This window comes from Lepus europaeus, chromosome 6 (genome assembly GCF_033115175.1).
Source record: "Lepus europaeus isolate LE1 chromosome 6, mLepTim1.pri, whole genome shotgun sequence".
Lineage (NCBI taxonomy): Eukaryota > Metazoa > Chordata > Mammalia > Lagomorpha > Leporidae > Lepus > Lepus europaeus.
This window is the reverse complement of record NC_084832.1, coordinates 102,776,222-102,796,914: the sequence shown is the minus strand read 5'-3', so window position 1 is coordinate 102,796,914 and position 20,693 is coordinate 102,776,222. Positions and strand designations below refer to the sequence as shown.

Sequence of the window (20,693 nt, the reverse complement as noted above, 5' to 3'; positions counted from 1 at the left end):
TGCTTGATATATCAGTATGTGTTAACATTTTCCAAATGATTGCACTTTGTTTATTGTTCTTTCAATATATACATATCATTTAGCCCTTGCTATATTTTGACGTTATATTTAAAAGGTTATATTAAAATTGTTACATATTACTGATGAATTAAAAGTTTTATCCTTTTAAGAGACTCATCTTGAATTTTGTCATAAAGTACATTTTTTCAGATATTAAGAGCTGGGATACTTTGATTCATGTTTGCATTATTTATATTTTCATCTTTCATTTGCAAAAATTCCGCATCTTTACTAGATGTGACATTTATAAATAATACATAACATTTAAAATTTTAAGGACCCATAGTGAAAATATTTTATTAGAATATTTACAGACTTCATATTAACTGTCAATATGTTGTAGTTTTCAAGATTGTATTTATTTGAGAGGTAAAGTTACAGACAAAAAGAGGGTTAGACAGAGAGAAGGTCTTCCATCCACTGGTTCACTCCCCAAATGGCCACAATGGCCAGAGCTGAGCCGATCCAAAGTCAGGATCCAGGAGCTTCTTCTGGATCTCCCACACGGGTGCAGGGGCCATCTTCCAATGCTTTCTCAAGCCATAAGCAGAAGCTGGACTGGAAGAGGAACAGCCAGGAATAGAACAGGTGCCCATATGGGATGCCAGGGCCACAGACAGAGAATTAACCTACTGTACCACAGTGCCGGTCCCAATATGTTGTAGTTGTCATAAACCACATAATTTTGTACTTTCTGATTGCCCTGAATGCTCTTGGTCATTCCCCCTCTTTACAGATTATTTTGAATTACTTATTTTTTTTTCATATGCTTTTTATTCTTTAATCTGTTCTTTCCATTATTTCACCATTTACTCAAATTTAATGCACAAGTACTCAAATATTAATGTATGTATGAAGTTAACCATCATCTTTATTATCTTCCAAAAAATATAAGGTCAACCAGTGCCCACTGAGCTCCCAGTCAGACAACACACTTTTGCAGTGAAGCTGTTTTCTATCCATCAAAGACAAAGGCAAAGGCCCCTGTGGTCAGTGTGATACATATGTCTCAGAGCATGCATTGAGCAAAAATGGAATTTCACATTTTAACTCTTTCAATGATAAAAATAAATTATGCTACCAAACACAGTAACACAAAAGAGGAAAACCACATATGTAAAATACAAGGTTCCTAGATAGAATACACCAAATTTACAAAGCCTTGTAGAATGAAAACAAAATTAGGCATGTATCATGTCACTGTTGAAAATTGCCTCTTTGGGGAAACTGAATTCTCTTGATATGGTAGAAGCTTTAATGTTGAGACTTTATCTCAGTGAAAGGTTAGAGGGAGTTTTTTGTAAAGTCCCCATGGGCCCCTCGACTTGCAGCTCCCTCCCATCACTTGGGACATGAACCTGTACTAGCTATGGTCTGGTGAATATCATTTTTCAGTTCAAAGACATCCTGTGTCCTGTCTTCTGTCCGAGTAGATGGTCTTGCATAGTTTCTATGTTTGTTATTGATGCTGTAACAAATCACCACAAAAGTAGTAAATCAAAACAAATTTTCTAATACTTCTGGAGGCTAGAACTTCCAAAGTAAGTCTTACACAGCTAATATCAAGATTTCATTCTCTCTGTTTCTCTCTCATGCTAACTCTGTCAAATTAAAAAAAAAAAAAATCAATAGGGCTGGTTCCTTCTGCAAGTTTCAAGAGAAAGTTTGCTCCCTGTCTGATTTGCTTATTTGGTCCAACATTCCTAGGCTTGTGGCCACATCATTCTAATCTCTTTCCACGCCCAGTTGTCTTTTCCTCTTCAGATTGGACTCCTGCAAGGACTCTTGTAATGGTCCAAGGGTGCACTTAGATAATTCATGTGAAGCTTCACATCTCAAGACCCTTAGCTTAATCTCTTTTGAAATGTTCTTTGGCCATATAAGGTAGCATTCATAGGTTCCTGGAATTGGGACCTGGGAACCTTTGGGGCCATTGGCCTCTCACAGAATTCAAGGTGTACCCCCAAGTTGCTCTCCACCCCAAGGGGATCCTTTCAGTACACCAGAAACACTCGGACATAATTTAACCCAGCACTGGCACAGGTAGAGCTTTCACTGGCATCACAAACCACTTCCGTGGGTGTGATCTGTGATGTTTTCTTTGGCATTACCACCCCCACACCCATTTTTCATGCTTCCTGGCTATATTCTGTCCCCCCTAGAAGCTGAACTCTAGCAACTGTATCACTGACAACTTTCATGCCTTCTGGCTTCTGGCTGGATTCAGCCATGGGCAGGAGACTAAAAAACAGAAGGAGAAAGTAGGAAACGTATTTCTTTAGCTTTCCTCTTTGCTTGTCTACATCCTGGCCATGTCTGTAATCTTTTCCCATGTGCTATTAGCATCATCTGCTGCTCTCAATGGACCACAGCACGATCATCATTCTGTCATCCTATGGGATATTGCCTAGAATATGAGGGTGGGTAGCCCAAAAATTTTTCTGCACAAAGTTATTAACAAGAAAATAAAAAATGGATTCTAATAATATGCTATATTATATATTTCTGCTGAAGAAAATATTTCCCAGGTCTGGTGTTGTGGTTGCTCTTGGCTTCAGATCAGCCCAGCTCTGGCTGTTGGGGCTAATTGGAGGTGACCCAGCAGATGGAAGTCCTTTCTCTCTGTCTCCTTATCTCTGTAACTCTTCCTGTCAAATAAATAAATAAAATATTTAAAAAAGAAGAAGAAGGAAAAACACAAATACTTATTACAAAGTAGTTTCCCTTTAGATTCTGTTGCCAATCATGCTCCTGAATCTTGTAGTATTTGAGGAACTGAGCGTAGTCTCTGTAGTCACAATCATCATTTCTATAAATGCCTTGTATTGACAAAAGTGGGTAAATATGCTGCTATTGTAAGCAACCTCTTTTTACAAAAGCACCATGACAACACATACCAGAGTTAAACTCTGGGAAGTTGTTACTAATTTTCTTTTTTGGATTAGAGTGACCATGTGGGATGGGATGTTCTGTATACAGTAAATCAGCTACAGTGGAAGCAAAGGAAACAGTACTAGGCGCTAAGCCTAAACAGAACATCTACTTCTTCTGTCATATTACATTGCTTCTGCTGGAATAAAATTGATACACCAGGTTTTTTTTAACTCTTTAAAAGATTTATTTTAAAGTTATTTTAAAGTTTTTAAAGATGTATTTATTTATTAGAGAGGCAAAGAGAGGGAGATCTTGCATCCACTGGTTCACTCTTCAAACAGCCACATTGGCTAAGGCTGGGCCAGGATGGAGCCAGGAGCTGGGAACTCCATCTGGGTTCTCCCATGTGACTAACAGGAACTCTAGTTGAGTTATCACTCACTGCTTCCCAGGTTCATTACCAGGGAACTGGAAAAGGAGCAAAGTAGCCAGTACCAGAACTCAAACTGGTACTCTGATACAGGGTGCCAGCAGTTTAACTCTCTGTGCCACAATGCAGGCACTAAAATCTTTGAGAATAGTTTTACACCAAGTCTTATGGTGTAAGAAGGATGCTTACTATGTCAATATTCACATGTGTAGAAGCCATAGAAGTTCAGAGGCCTAAGAAAAGAAGAAGCCACAATTGTCATCCCTATTGTCTTAGTAGCTCTAAATAGGTTGAATTAAAATAACTGCTAATTGTTCATGTTTGATCTTTTAAAGATACTTGTAAGAGAACATTTTAAAGAAATGAAAATTTTACAATCAATATTTTAAGACAAAGTCCTTTTGCACCACACCCTGACTTGCATTTGTTACCCTAATCAGTTGTCTCAGGGCAACAAGACTGTAAAATATGCTGGACTTTTGTATTACAATCAAGCTGAAAACTAAATTTCAAAATTTATGGAACGATTCTATGTCTTGTGTGGTCATACTAATTTTTTTCCAGTATCATATCTCTTTGCTCTCACTTAATAATATAGCTTGAAAATTTTATAGACAAAGAAAATATAGATGCAAACACACACAATGAATAATTCAAAAAATTTAAAATAAAATTAAAAGATAAGTTCATTTTAGTACCAAAAAAATTTTGAAACCCATGCAAAATTTTTTCATTACATGTCTTCCATGTAGTTTTTGAAGGACCTGCTTAATGTGACTTTACTTATACCTCATTAATGTCCAGTAATCAGACCTTATCTCTAATTCAAAAGTCATTTATTATAATGTCTCCTAAAATGCATACTTACAAATATATTTTAAATATATCACAGTGTTCTTTCATGAAAAGTCATGTAAATCAAACTGTATCCAGTCAACAAGATTATAGTACATTTGAAAAAATGGCATCTGAATTGTTTTTACAACATTTTCTTTTTATTAAACCAAAGGTGTAAATTTACATATTTTCTCCAGAGAACAATGAAGTGACCACTGGTGGAACTGTCAAGACATAGGCTAGCACAAGACTAATTTTCATCTCTCCCATGAATTCATAGAATGAATAAGCTGACTCTTACAAATATAAGTCTGTTTATTCTCACATGTTTCACTCGCATAAACTTCTCTTGATTTATAAGAAAGACAAGCTTGTTGATTGTGAGGCAGAGCAAGAGAAAACCTAAAATAGAAGAAACGTCACAGTTGTCATGAAATTTTACAACATTCAAATCCTAAAAGGAAGAAGTATAAGACTTTCATTTTACATATAAATTTTAGAAACATAACATATAAGGAATTTGGTATAATTTAATTTCTATTAGTAGTGGCACAGATATATAAAAATATTAGTAAAATGATTAGTGATAGGTTACTGAACATTAATTGATATCTCAATGAAGGATAGGAGACTAAGAGGAAAGCACGCTGCTTAGCATTTGATAGTAAAGGTAGAGAGACAAAGTAAAAATAAAATAAAAAGCCAGTGAATAACAAGCCTAATTAAATTTTTCTACTGGGGTAAAAATATTTTTGGACATCATAGTCTTTAGGCTCTGGTGAGTAGAATATCAAAGATCAGGAAGACTTTAAGGTTATATTAAATGACTGGAAGTTAGCTTTTATAGAACTGATAAATTACAATTTATAGAAATAATAAAATAAGTAGACTTTAAGCCATTGCTTATATTGTGCCCTGCATGTATGCTTCCAAATACTGTATGTTGGGTCCTGTTGCCCAGTATCTCAGAATCACTATATTTATAGATAGAGTCTCAAAGAAGTAGATTAAAATGAGATCATTAGAGCGGACCTTAATCTGATATGGCTGGAATATGAAAAGTGAAACAACAGAGATAAATTAAAGAAGAAATTTATCCAAAAAGGAGTCCAGATCAAATTTTGGAAGATTTTCAGATTATCAATTTTGAAAAAAAAAGAGAGAGAAAGCATGTCTGAAGGTCATACCGAGTGTGTGTCTAGAAAATCATTTGCTATAGTGATGAGTGTGACTCATGGGTCCAAAAAACTATCTCAAGCAAAATGTAGAATCAGAGATGTGGCTATTCAGGAAAAGCCATGGAAGAACTTGTCTGGTGGCTTTGACACCACATGAATTTCCTGAGAAGCCAACAAGATTTTTGATAATTTTTTTTCCAGAAGAAATACCCCCAGAAGCAAAGACAAGAAGGAATACAATGAAGCAAGTCCTTACGCCATCTGGCATTCTACAGTACAGACCAGTAGAGATGCCCAGCTGAAAACATGTGTTATCCTTAAAGAAAAGAGAAGAATGACCTGGAAAGCAGTTCCCAGGTTGGCAGAGCTGCCATTGCCATTGCCAAATACCCAAGTGCACAGGCCCAAGGAGTGAGGCTGTCCCTGACTGATTCCAGAGACCTAGGCTACCTCCTCAGTTTTAGGTAAAACCAACTCATTTTCAGCATACCAGGCTGCTGCCACCCAGGACCATGGGTGCAAGGCCACCACCCTGGTAGGGCCAGAGGAGAGATCATTAAGCCAAAGAGGATTCATTTGGTGTCCTAAGATTTTAATGGAATTTTCCCTGTTGGGTTATGGACTTGCTTAGGACTGTCACCTCTTCTTTCTGATTTATCTTCCTTTTAAAATCAAGATATCTATCCTATTCCTATGTGTCCATCGTATCTTGGCAGCAGACCACTTGTTTGGGTTTACAGGCTCACCACTAGAGACGATTTTGTTTCCAGATGAGTCATAACCTCAAGTCTTACCTATCCCTCATTTACATGATAATTATAGAATTTAGACTGAAAGTTGGTGCTGATTTGGGTTCAGAATTGGGGGACTGTTGGGATGGGGTGAATGTGTTTTGAATATAAGAGACAGAATTTGGGGAGCCAGAGATCAGAGTATTAGGGACAAGCTCCAAAAATTCATATGTTGAAAATCCGAACCTCCAGTACCTCCAAATATGTTTGGTGATAGGATTTTTCTTAAAGACTAAGTGAGGGGCTGGTATTGTGTCTTAATGAGTAGAGCTGCCACTTGTGATGCCAGCATCCCATATGGGCACCAGTTCGTCCTCCGGGTGCTCCACTTCCGATCCAGCTCCCTGCTTTTGGCCTGAGAAAGGTGGTGGAAGATGTCCCCAGTTGTTTGGGCCCTTGAACCCACATGGGAGACCCAGACAAAGCTGGGATGCCTGGCTTTGGCCTGGCCCAGCCCTGGCTTTTGTGACAACTTGAGCAGTGAACCAGTAGACGGAAGATCTCTCTCTCTCTCTCTTTCTGTGTGTGTGTGTGAGTGTGTCCCCTTCTTGCTCTGTAACTCTGAATTTCAAATAAATAAATAAAACTAAGTGAGTTAAATGAGGTCATTAAGATAGGCCCTAATACAATATGATGATATCTCTATAAAAGGAAAAGTGGACAAAGGCAGGTATAGAGAAAAAGCCATATAAAGATACAAGGAAAAGACGACCATCTGTAAGCCAAGGAAAGGGCCTCAGAAGAAACCAGGCAGCTTACATCCAGCCTTCAGGATAAGAAAAAAAAATCTCTGTTGTTTACATCACCCAGTATGTTGTAATTTTTATGCCATCTCTAGCAAAACTAAGAGAGTTTGTAAGAGAAATTTCAGTAGAAGACAAACGAAGGAGTTGAGTATCTGCTTCTAGAATCCAACAGTTCTAAGTAGACGGTGGGATTTAAGTTACTGTCTTTTTCCCTAATTCCCCAAATGTCCTTTAAGTTATGCTCCCAGATACCCCTTATTCAATCCTTGGAACAAATGCAGTGAGAAACTAAACACATTGCGGCAGGCAGATACTCACATATCAGGGGGAATAGCCGAATCATTTTCCCATAGCCAGTGCTTATCAGCTGCCTTACGGTAGATGCCGATCCAAAAGAAAGATTTCAAAGAGAAGAAATGCTGGTTGTAACCAACCACATGCAAATATAAAATTCTCGTTATTTTAATCAACTGCACAGAAATCCCTTACTCAGTTTCACATGTCTTATGTACTGTTGTGACACCCAGTAAAAACTTACCATCTCTTCACTGTTCATCCTCATGAGACTGGCATTGAGAGATGAGCAGGCACGTTGACTCTCTCTCCAAGTTAACTCTTCCTTGGAGAAGTGGTAGCAACTGAATTTGAACCATACCCAATTCTTTGGACAAGGGTGATAAAGAGGTCCTGGACAAAGATTTTCTAACATGGCACAGAAAAGATTCACAAAGTCTAATTTTCCTTATTACTTGTTACAACACGCCTTGCAAACAGATGTACATGTTATGACCTATAGTAACACTATATAAAGACAAGAAAAAATAGTTATAATAAAATGATGAGTTAGAAATGCATACTTTTAGCCAGCGCCGCGGCTCACTAGGCTAATCCTCCGCCTTGCGGTGCCAGCACACCGGGTTCTAGTCCCGGTTGGGGCACCGGATTCTGTCCCGGTTGCCCCCCTTCCAGGCCAGCTCTCTGCTGTGGCCAGGGAGTGCAGTGGAGGATGGCCCAAGTGCTTGGGCCCTGCACCCCATGGGAGACCAGGAGAAGCACCTGGCTCCTGCCATCAGATCAGCGCAGTGCGCCGGCCGCACCGGCCATTGGGGGGTGAACCAACAGCAAAGGAAGACCTTTCTCTCTGTCTCTCTCTCTCTCTCACTATCCACTCTGCCTGTCAAAAAAAAAAAATAGAGAAATGCATACTTTTTGCCTTTATTTTTCTCTCAACATGATGCTACTTTTTAGGATCCTTCACACATCATGCAACACTAGATTTCTGAGGTCTATGTATCTATGGAGTAGCTGAACCATTAGCTTTCCTACTCCCAAGCCATTAGGGACTGGAATGTCTTTCCCATCCATCACTATAAGATTAATTTGGGTTGAAATTCTGCTCTGCCAATATAAACTCTACATCTCCAAAGTTTGTTCTCACTTGACTTGATTGAATTCCTTTATAAACCTTTGGGATCTTACAAGAATTTCTACAAAGAATTCACCTCTCTGTGTGTCTGATTACATTTGCCATATGTATGTGACATGAAACTAATATGAATGTAGATTATTTCCTGTCTGGGCCCATGATTCATACTTCCTTTAACACATTCCAAAGCACCTTGCCTAGAAAGGTTCCATGTTTGTGGAAGTGATACAAATTATAAATGTTTTTCTGCGTAATTCAGTAGAAGTTAAGCTATAAACATCATTGCATACCTTTTTGTGGGATTGCAAGAGACGTTCTTTTGGAAGATGCTGCAAAATAATCAATATTACAATTAGACTTTCCTTTAAATTGGCACATCAAAATAAAACAGTAAAGGCTATCTTTGGGGCAGAAAGAGGGCTGAGGAAGTGTTGACTAATGGGTACTAGGTTATAAGCAGATAGAAGTAAGAAGTTTTGGGGTTTTATTCACAGAGTGTAACCACAGATAGTATTAATGTTTAATATATTTTTCTATTGACAAATAAACAAACTTGAAGATAGGATTTTGGATGTTAAATGTTTGAAGAGATAAATGTATTTATCCTGATTAGTCATTACACAATGCATATATGTACTGAAATGACATATAGCACTCCATAAATATGTGCAAATTTTGTACGTCTGTTAAAATTTTTAACCAGAAATTGTAAAAGACAATGGTCTCCAAAACATCAGTAGTGAAGAAAATATTTAAAGGAACAATTTGGATGAGGTAGATTATTGTGAGACTTGTGCTGTTTATCATGGTCTAGGAAAGAAGTACCTCTCCAAGGGGAAGTCAGCTGGAAGACTCTTCTGTTACTCACACTTTGCAGTAAACACAGCCGCTGTGATGGCTGTGGCCATCAGGACAAGGCTCAGGACACCAAGCACCACAGATATGAGCCTCCATGGAAAAGGGGAGAAATATCCTGAGAGAGCATTGAGTGGTTAGAGCAAGATGGCAGGATGAATAAACATAATGTTTATAGAACATTTTACAGTTAAAAATCCATTCAAACACAAGGAAGGGTCAGAGGACATTAGCAGAAGATTGGATAATGGGTACCAAATTAGAGTCATATGAAAGGATTGACTCCCTGGCGTTACAAAACTCAGTGGGGTGACTACAGTTTATGATTTTATGAATAAATAAGCCCACTGTGAAAAAATTCAGTTGGACTGAGCATCCTCACCTCCATCCTAGTGCCCAGGTCCACAACTGTGAGCAAATATTAGGAGCACCTACAATCACGTGGTCTCTGCCACGTCACCAGCAGAAACCCAAACTCCAGCCACACTGTGAGACCAGGAGTGGGAGCTTAGGACCATACCTCAGAGTACAGAGCCCAGCCAACTACGCTGAGACCCATCTGATAAAGCTCACAGGCCTCTAGCCCCATCACTGAGCACAGAATGAGCCTCAAGACTTGCCCAACACCAGGTGCACTGACACATTTTGATATGATGCATCACCACTGGCTTCTGCTGGGCTTGGCAGACACCTCTGGGACTTTGCTGGGCTCTGTGACTATGGGACGCAGTTGTGAGCAGCCTGGGACCAGTTCGGGTAGCCAGATTTTATCACTGTCCTCCAACGTTGGGTGGACAGCAAGCAACCATGGGGCTGTCTTGGGACTCAGAGCTGGGTTGGTAAATCCCAGTGCTGGGCAGATCAGAATGATTTCTGTCCCAAGGCAAAGCCCTGTGGGCAGAGTCTCTGAACTTGTTCTGGTATCAGGCAGAAATCTGCACCTTGGTAAGACAGACTTGCTTTGGTGTGTATCACCACCAGCCTCTTGCAGGCCTGGTGTGTGCCCCCAAGACTGCACAGAGCATGATGTCTGGGAGACCCAGGTGTGTCCCTCCTAGGGCCTGCTTGAGTAACTGAGGGGCTGCCTCTATCAAACAACAACCACTACCTTTGTTTCTATTGCCACTGGATAATTTCGTTTGATTTAAATGTTATATGCATGAAATAATACATTATGTTTAAAAGTTCATTGTAGGGGCCAGCGCCGTGGCTCACTTGGCTAATCCTCTGCCGGCACCCTGGGTTCTAGTCCTGGTTGGGGCACCAGGTACTAGTCCCGGTTGCTCCTCTTCCAGTCTAGCTCTCTACTGTGGCCCAGGAGGGCAACAGAGGATGGCCCAAGTGCTTGGGCCCTGCACCTGCATGGCAGACCAGGAAGAAGTACCAATCTCCTGGCTTTGGATCGGTGCAGTGCTGGACATAGCGGCCATTAGGGGAGTGAATCAATGGAAGGAAGACCTTTCTCTCTGTCTCTCTCTCACTGTCTATAAGTCTCTCTCTGTCTCGCTGTCTCTCTGTCTAACTCTGCCTGGCAAAAAAAAAATAATAATTTATTGTATGAAATACCAAGATATAAAAAATATAAAACTATACATCCTGAAACACATATATGTATATTACAAAAAGCAGTATTGAGTGACTTCTAAAATGTATACTGTATTTTTAACATTTTCTCTAGTAAGCATGTATTTATTTAGTCAACAAATCAGCTATAACTTATAGTATTTTTCCTTAAAAGTGACATATTAATTTAGGATTCTATTAACAGCTTAAAATAAGCTTGTAGAAGTGAATGTTTTGCCTGGTGTTAAGATATCTGTGTCCCATATTGGAGTTTCTGAGTTTGGTAGCCACCCCTGGCTCCTGACTCCAGCTCTCTGCTAATGCATTCTGTGGGAAGCAGCAGTGTGGCTCAAGTCCTCAGGTTCCCACCACCCGCAGGAGACTTGAGTTGAGTTTCTGGCTCCTGGTGTTGGCACTAGTCCAGTCCTGGCACTTGCCTTGCAGGCATTTTGGGAATGAACCAGCTGGTAGATACTCTATTTCTGTCTCTCTGACTTTCAAATAAATTTTAAAGTATTTTTAAATACTTAGAGATATATGCCTATGTTTGTGCAAACAAGGAAAACCCTCCCACCACCACTACCACCTAAACCTCAACAACTCATTTTTGTCAACAGTCTATGAAATTGGCCTGTGCTGTTTCAGAGCAGCCAACTTCCATCTAGGTCTTCATATCTTTCTAGGCCATCAGGTCTGGAAAAGACAAGCCTGCAGCAATCAGACTCCAAGTTCTAGAAATAAGCCATGACCTGCAACTTTATGTTAACTGCATTCAACCTCACTCTACCTATGGTTTAATTTTAGTTTTGTTGAGAGCTAGCTTATTTTCAGTTCCAAACTTGAAATAAATATATTTACATTGTGTTTGTTTCAGAAAATAATAATGTAGGTCCTTTGTCCTCTCTCAGGGCAGGGTTAAGAGACACTCAGAATATTCTGGCATTTGCCATACGGCCATAGGCTTTCCTACAATACAGCAGTTAACAAAGCTGGACTGGAAATACAACTGTTTGCCTTTACACCAAGAAAGTTGGGAAGGCACCATGCAGACTGAGGGGTCTGTGCTCGTATGAGATTGTCTGAAATGAAAACCACGTCAGCGGGCCTGTGGGGGGCCCACGCGTGCTTATTTCGTCTTTGACAGGATCAAGCGTGCTTTCCTTATCACAGAACAGAAACTTGTTGTGAAAGTGTTGAAGACACAAACACATAGTAAGACAGCTAAATTAAAAAATCAAGCTTTTTGAGTAAGCAATAATAACAATGTTGAAGACTGTTGTCAGGCCCATACCACTCTCACCCGGAATCATCAGTCCAAGCCCATGTTTGCCTCCCACTCAGTGACATCCTCAGGGCTCCAGCATCATTTATGAAGCCCACCCCTCAAAAGCAGCTGTACCCAGTAATTTTCCCGCAACCTGATGACATTCGTAACCAGGGAGTTACTTTCCCACCCTTTCAGTACTCATCTTATTCTTCCTCTATAGAGTCATTTATTTGAAAGGCAAAGCAACAGAGAAAAAGGGAGAGAGAGATCTACCATCCAGTGGTTGGTTCACTCCCCAAACGGCTGCAACAGCCAGGTCTGGTCCAGGCTGAAGTCAGGAGCCAGCAACTCCATCCCGGGCTCCCACGTGCTATATTTTCCTATCTCCCAGTTTATAGATTTTGAACATTCTCTACATGTTTACTGCATACATCATGTTACCTTCACCAGTGACATCTTCCGCTGCTGTGGTTCTGAACTTTTTAAAAACTGTGTGCTGTGTTGGCTCTCCCTTGGTTAATGGCATTTCGTTTGAATTAAATTTATTCTCAAGGTTGCTTTTTGTTGTGTGCTTCTGCTTCTGGTTTTGTGTAGCACAAAATATGAACTCCTCATTCATCCTTATAAAGAAAAAAATCTGTGTGGGATAGAGTGTGAGTATCAGCATATCATTCTATAATTTGGGAAGGTATATAATTACAAGGAGAGGGGAAAGTCTGTACTGGAAAGTATTTAAGCCCATTTCTTTCTCTGGGTGCATATTCACTAAGAAGCCCCAAATATGTGAAAACATACCACCAAACACTTGAAAGCAAAAGAAATAAAATAACCCTAAAAGAGTTGGGACCTTTTAGCCAATTCTTATAAGTTGTTATCACTTTAATATAAGATGGAAAATATCAATTATAGATCTTCAATAATTAATCCCTAAAATTTCTAAGCCTATCCCCTCTAGCATCATGATAGCTTGCATCTTGAAATCAGGTCATAGTACGCAGCTAGTTCTCGGCTATAATCAGTTGAGCTCCCCAGGAAGCTTTGCACAATTTGTGATTGAAGCATGGGACTAGCATTTGCCCTTCACAGTTTTCCTAAGTGACCCCATAATTAAAACATGGCTAATGGACAGGGATCCTTTATACTATCTTAAGATTTCAGTAAAAATTACCCATCATTTATGTGCAGTTTTTTGACTTATTCACCTATTTCTGTTTTCTATAAATCTTTATTATTAAAAATAACTAGCCAAAATGAACTGAATACCAAAATATCTAAAATTAAACATTTGAAGAATGTTTTATTGTAAATATTTTATATTAGACTGACAAAGTCACTTATTTGTCAGATTGATGAATACCTAATTAAACTTTCCAGAAAAATTTTACTAAGAAATTTCACTAGACATGCACAAAAGACAATGAAAAAAGAGCTAAATAAAGCAAAACTTTGATATCTTGAAGTCAGGAAAAAGTCATGTTTTTGTTATTTTTAAATGTCCAAAAAGAGAAAGAGCCCAAAATAAAGGATGGTCTATTGATTACAACTTTCAAGAGTTGGGGAAGGAGAATTTCAAAAGAACAAGAAATGGTGAAACATACCTGGAGGGAGGAGGAGATTCCAAAGACTTGGGCTAAAAATGCAATACATGAGAATCTGAGGAGGCAGGACCTGGTGGGTGGGTGTCAGCTAGAACAGAATCAGAAAATGCAGAACCCTGCAGAAAAAGTGCTTGCCAGGTAGTGTTGCATTGCCAACCAGGAGGAAATTGCTCGCTTGTTTTGTGTGTGTTTGCCTTTAGCACCCACAAGGTAGGTGAGAGCACTGCTTGGAACTCAGGTCAGATAAGGAAAAATATCTGTGTGTGCATTTATTATAATCTTCCCTCTCTTTCCTTGGTTATCCAGTCTAATATTATGTTATATTTTAATTTTTTGCTTGTGTCAAGATTTTTTTTACTTCCCTTTTGATTTCTTTTATGACTCATTAGTTATTCAGGAGCATGCTATTTTTTTTTTTTTTTTGACAAGGCAGAGTGGACAGTGAGAGAGAGAGACAGAGAGAAAGGTCTTCTTTTTGCTGTTGGTTCACCCTCCAATGGCCGCTGCAGCCGGCGCGCTGTGGCCAGTGCACCGCGCTGATCCGAAGCCAGGAGCCAGGTGCTTCTCCTGGTCTCCCATGGGGTGCAGGGCCCAAGCACTTGGGCCATCCTCCACTGCACTCCCTGGCCACAGCAGAGAGCTGGCCTGGAAGGGGGGCAACCGGGACAGAATCCGGTGCCCCAACCGGGACTAGAACCCGGTGTGCTGGCGCCGCAGGGCGGAGGATTAGCCTAGTGAGCCGCGGCGCCGGCCTCGAGCGTGCTATTTAATCACCACATATTGATGAATCTTCCTATTTTCTTTCTGCTATCAATATTGAAATTATGCTGGGAAAACAGGTAAAAGCCCAAATTATCTTTAAAACACTGGGACCACCTAGGGCTGATGGCGTATATAGTTACTTCAAAATTCTTATTGAACTTAGCAATATATAAGTTGCTGTTTGCCTTAATAAAATCACTTCTGTGGATTATAAGGACAAAACCCTTGGAAAGAGCTTGATGTCTAACTGGCAAGTGAAAAAAAATACAGATAGAAAATGCATTGGAAATATGCGGCCGTGCAACCGAGAAGACACAAAGAGCAGTGGGTGAACGTGCCAGCTGTGTTTTCCAAATTCAGCCGCAACCATCTTGCCCATCCCAGGCTCTTCTGCCAGACAGCGCCGCACTTCGGCATCACTAGGTGCAGCCTGTTTCTTGGTTCACCTATCACTGAATCCCGGCATTCATTTGCCTCCTAATCAGCACATCTTTATGAGGAAAATACCTCCTGTGAGCTGAGTGTGATTTGGCCTGCAATGCCAGCATCCCATAGCCCTCGTTTGAGTCCCAGCTGCTCCATTTCAGGTCCAGCTCCCCGCTAATACACCTGGGAAAGCAGCAGAGGAGGGCCCAAGTGCTTGTGCCACTGCTCCCACACGTGAAATCCAGAAGAAGCTCCTGGCTCCTGGCTTCAACCTGGCCCAGCCCTGGCATTTGCAGCCGCTTGGGAAGTGAACTAGCAGATGAAAGATCTGTCTCCATGCTCGTGCTCGCTCTCTCTTTCTCTCTCTCTCTCTCTATCTCTCTCTTTCTCTGTAATTCTGCCATTCAAATAAATAAATCTTTTTCTTAAAATGCCATCAAGGAATATGAGGGCAAAGACCATTACTTATAACTTGACAATCTGATGTCTTCAGTAATAGGAGTATTATCCACTTCAATAAGCTATAGAGCAACAATTTGATTTAATGTGGTTTTTAAGGAAAACTTTGCTTCTTCTGGGGAACCAGTATGTCATCTCTGCACAATGAAGAATATGTAATTAACCAGACCATTTTTTTGCATATGCTAAGGAAAGATTAGAAGAGGTTGTATGCATGTAGCTGAATCATAGGAACATATTGTTGATTTGTGTCATTACTGTTGCATTCCTTGTATCATAATTTGTATTTTCCCATCAGCATGATTTTGGGGGGATTGCATTTTCCCACAATATTATGTGATTTTTATCCTACACTGATGCATGGTATGCACGTGCACACATCCATATAAGCTTAGAACAGGATTCCATTAATAAATGGAATGCAAATAAATGGAAATGCAGCGCAACTCGACAATGCAATAAAGAGAAATACTAGGCTTGCAAAGAAAACTGAAGGGCACGTTTCTATGAGTGACATTCAGAAGAAATAAAATAATGTTAAGAAAGCTAGGGATGGTGTGGCCGCCGCCGCAGGAACCAGAGCCCTGTAATTTTCGACAGAGAAAGCAGGGTTTTTTGGGCTCGGTGGCCTGGGAATGAGCAGCTGTGTGGCTCCCAGGCGAGGAGCGTGGCGGTGAGGCCCAGGCTCCCGCAGGCAGGGACACAGCTTGGAACCTGGAGAAAAAGCAACGAGGTGGAATCCACGGTCAAGAAACAAAGGGGTCCAAGTTCATTGCCTCCAGCACAAGTGATCACAAAGACCCAGTTTCCAGAGATCGCCACTACGAATGGTTGTATTCATAGAATGAGTAATCAAGAACGCGGAGCTAAACTTTTAGAACTCAAGCTTGAAACAAGAGACTGAAAAGCTCTTAGGAGAAGCAGAAGCTACTGTGGAGAGAGCAGCTGTGCTGCCAGTCACTACAGGACATCTGCGTTACTGATTTGGAAGCCGCTTGTGAAGAGGGTAGCCCACCTGCGTTCACTCATGACGTCCTTGAATTGCCTGCTGTGTCACTGAATACTCAACCTTAGAAACAGAAGACATGTTTCAGCGGTACGTGCGACCAGAGGCTAACACACAGCTTTCTGATCTCTGCATCAGTCTTGCTGGGATTACTCAGGATCAGATAGACAAAGCTGATAATCTCCCTCAGGTGCTAAGAAAGGTAAATTGAAGGAATTAGGAATAAAGTATAAACATGGCATATTAACAAGGGGCTCATGGGATATGAGTAAGTTCCGGAACATTTAGGGACAACTCAGCAGGCTGAAATACCCTCCTATTGCTAAAAAGTGGATCAGTATTCGAAGATCATAGGGAAACTTCTACAAGGTTCCTAGAAGCCAAACCAAACTGACAATAATGCTTGAAAAATTAGGAATGGATTATGATGGGAGGCCTCACAGTGGTCGTGATGACTCAGGACATCGCCCTAATAACAGGCCCAATGTTTCAGGATGGATGTGGACTCTGAGTCAATGATAAAATGCATGCACGACGGCCGAGTGCGTCCTCTTCCTTACCTGTAGAGGGCGCTCCAGCTCCACAAATGCCACATTTTAGCCCGCAGCTGCGTTTGTGTGGGTGGCTCACTCTCACCAGAGCTGTCCTGACTCAGTTCTACAGTGCAAACTTCAAGCACCTTAAATATTTAAAATCTTGTTACAGTTATAGATAGCTATGGCCGTATGCATATGTGAACAACTTTTGTGAGAGGGCGTGTTGAACTGTCACCAGTACTTTTAGTATGAGCAGTTTTTGTTACACAGTAACAGTTTCTGCTTTGAACTGAATCTTACAATTTAAGATGTCCAAGGTGTGTTCTTTTTGGTTTGAAAATGGAAAATGTTATTGGCTCATCCCTTGAATGTCGGATTCTTATTGATGTAAAAATACAGAACATATTTCTACATTAGCATCATTAAATTAAACAACTCTTTAAAATGCACAAAAGATTGGAAGGCAGGTCTTATCTGATCTTTGGATTTTGAGAATATCATAGTCCTTTTTTGATTTTATATGAGAAGTTCAATGACAGCTGCCCCTCAATATCCCTGAGAGACTGGCTCCAGGCCTCTTGTGGATACTAAAACCTGAGGATGCTCAAGTCCTTATAGACATGGCATAATATTTGCATATGAGCACAGCCTATACAATCTTCCTGTATACTTTAAATCATCTCTAGATTACTTACAATACCTAAAACAATGAAATGCTGTATAAATAATTGCGATCCTGTATTGTTTATGGAATAGTGGCAAGAAAAAAAATTCCACACACATACAACCATGATGGGCCCTGAGTGCATAGCACACAACCCAGAGGAACGAGATGTGATGCAAACAATGCTCGGATGAACTGTAAATGTGATGAATTTCTTCTCCTTGTGTTTCTTTTCAACTCCTGATTGAAATACTTGTGAGAGATTAGATTTTCTTAGAGACTTAGTTGGCAATGAGGTAAACGCATAGTCAGAAGAAAATGCTATTTAAAGGACTATCATAAATTCCATAGCTCACATTCAGCAATACATAAATAAACCAGTGGGGAGGTTTTTCACATGTGATTGCTTGGTTCCCCTACTCCTTGTGACATATCTGCCCAAATTCCTAAATCTGTGAGAGTATACTATGCTTTGTAATAAAATTAAGGAGCACCACAAATTTTAAATTTGTAAATTTGTATTCAGTATTAACAGGTGATATCAATGAAGTCAAATAATGCTTTCTCTTTTTTTCTCAGTTTTTAACAGGCAGAGTGGACAGTGAGAGAGAGAGAGAGAGAGACAGAGAGAAAAGTCTTCCTTTACCGTTGGTTCACCCTCCAATGGCAACCGCGGCCAGCGCGCTGCGGCCGGCGCACCGCGCTGATTCGAAGCCGGGAGCCAGGTGCTTCCTCCTGGTCTCCCATGGGGTGCATGGCCCAAGCACTTGGGCCATCCTCCACTGCACTCCCAGGCCACAGCAGAGAGCTGGCCTGGAAGAAGGGCAACCGGGACAGAATCCGGCGCCCCAACCAGGACTAGAACCCGGTATGCCGGCGCCATAGGCGGAGGATTAGCCTAAAGAGCCGCAGCACCGTCCAAATAATGCTTTCTTTAAAAAAAAAAAAAAAAAAAAGATAGGAAAGGAACAGTTGTCACCACTATTTGAATAATTCTGTTACTGATCTAATATGCAGAAGCTATTTTGACCCGCTTGTAAGTTTCTTTAAAATACTGAAATAAATAAAAATTGGTATAGCAGGTAAAACCACCACCTACAAAACTGGCATCCCATGTGGGTGCCGATTTGTGTCTCGGTTGCTCCACTTCCCATCCAGCTCCCTGCTAATGGCCTGGGAAAAGCAGTGGAGATGGCACAAGTGTTTGGGACCCTGCCACCCATGTGGGTGACCTTGAGAAGCTCCTGGCTCCTGGCTTCAGCCTGGCCCAGCCCTGGATGTTGGGACCATCTGGAGAATGAAAATATCTCTCTGCTGTGTAGAATTTCAGAGTGAAAAATGGAAATAGAAAATCTCTCTATGTATATCTCCTTTCTCTCTCTTGATCTTGCTCTCGCTCTCTCACTCTTTGTTTCTCCTTCTCTCTGTAACTCTGACTTTAAAATAAAATAGATAAGTCTTTTTAAAAAATAAAATAAATAGGGGCTGGCACCATGGCACAGTAGGTTAATCCTCCACCTGCGGCGCCGGCATCCCATATTGGCCCCAGTTCTAGTCCTGGCTGCTCCTCTTCCAATCCATCTCTCTGCTATGGCCTGGGAAAGCAGTAGAAGATGGCCCAAGTCCTTGGGCCCCTGCACCCACGTGGGAGACTGGAGGAAGCTCCTGGCTTCGGATCGGCCCAGCTCCAGCCATTGTGTCCATTTGGGGAGTGAACCAGCAGACGGAAGACTTCTCTCTCTGTCTCTCCTTCTCACTGTCTGAAACTCTAACTCTCAAATAAATAAAATATTCTAAAAAAAAATAAAAAATGAAATCAATAAGTAAAAGCTATTGATTAGAAGCATTTTATTTTGATTAAAATTTATACTCTTGTAGTATGCATTGTGGTAGAGCTGGTGAGGTTGCCATTTTCAATGCCTCACCCCATAATAGGAGTGCCTGGATCAAGACCCACCTCCTTCTCTGCTTCCAATCCAGCGTCCAGCTAATGCCCCTGAGGGGCAGCAATGATGGTTTCACCTCATCCCAGTTAGAATGGCTTTCATACAGAAATCAACAAACAAATGCCTGCAAGGACATGGGGGAAAAGGTACCCTAGTCCACTGTTGGTGGGATTGTAGACTAGTAAAGCCACTTTGGAGAAAAGTATGGAGATACCTCAGAAATCCGAATATAGACCTACCATTTGACCCAGCCATCCCACTCCTGGGAATTTACCCAAGAGAAATGAAATCAGTAAGTAAAAGAGTTATCTGTACCCCCATGTTTACTGCAGCTCAATCCACAATAGCAAAGACATGGAATCAACCTAAATGCCTATCAATTGAAGACTGGATAAAGAAATTATGGGCTATGCACTCTATGAAATACTACATAGCAGTAAAAAAAAAAATGAAATCCACTCATTTGTAACAAAATTGATGAATCTGGAAAACATCATACTTAATGAAATAAGCCAATCCCAAAGGGACAAATACCATATGTTCTCCTCAATCTGTTAAGAACTAATAGAGTATCTAAAAAAATCTGTAAAAGTGAAATTGACACTTTGAGAAGCAAGACTTGAATAGCCCTTGTCTCAACTGTCAAGGAACAGTTTTTTTTTTTCTTCATACTATTTGTTGAACTCTTTACTTAACATAGAGTTAACCAAATGTGTATAAAGTGAAATTGGTCTCAGTAAAAAAAAGAGTAGGAATAAGAGACAGAGGGGGAAGTTTTTAACTCTAAAGCTGTATAGTTCTGCACACATTCCTATGGACCTACTTCTAAAGGTACAGTTTAAAAACTTGCCATGGGACCCCAAATCTCATTAGGCTGGGTAGTAAAAATGCCATTTTAAGTGTTAACATGATCATATATATAGGATTAAGTGTTAAAGGGATAATGTAAGTAAGATCAAGTGTCTGATAATAATAATAGATAGAATTAAAAGGAAGAGAATGTTCCATCATGGGAAGCAGTCCACCCAGCAGACTCATAGAAAGACAATCGCTTTAAGTAAAACTGTGACCTCAGAATCAGGCCTAAGGCATTCAGATGTGGCTGAAAATCCCATAAGAGCATTTCAGGCATGGAGAACCAAGACACTGTGGCAAAAAATGTCCTACATGAAGGATCTCAGTGGGTGAGACCCCAGTGGAAAGAAGCAGTCATCAAAGAAGGATGTACTTTTCTCTGAAGGGAGAAGAGAACTTCCACTTTGTTTATGG

At 40.5% G+C, this 20,693-nt stretch overlaps 1 protein-coding gene and 1 pseudogene across 1 annotated transcript; one reads left to right on the top strand and one right to left on the bottom strand.

Annotated features, from left to right (window-relative positions):
• Positions 1–2,189: 2,189 nt before the first annotated feature.
• Positions 2,190–13,696, bottom strand: LOC133762170 (killer cell lectin-like receptor subfamily E member 1). Its single transcript, XM_062195210.1, has 7 exons — positions 13,626–13,696; positions 12,469–12,664; positions 9,211–9,315; positions 8,633–8,671; positions 7,455–7,618; positions 7,235–7,335; positions 2,190–2,301 (listed from the first exon to the last, which is right to left on the bottom strand). The coding sequence occupies exons 2-7, from the start codon at positions 12,644–12,646 to the stop codon at positions 2,190–2,192; spliced, it is 699 nt and encodes a 232-aa protein (XP_062051194.1). The 5' UTR covers positions 12,647–12,664; positions 13,626–13,696.
• A 2,128-nt stretch (positions 13,697–15,824) lies between these two features.
• On the top strand, positions 15,825–16,993 carry LOC133762169 (3'-5' exoribonuclease 1-like; annotated as a pseudogene).
• The last annotated feature ends 3,700 nt before the right edge of the window (positions 16,994–20,693 follow it).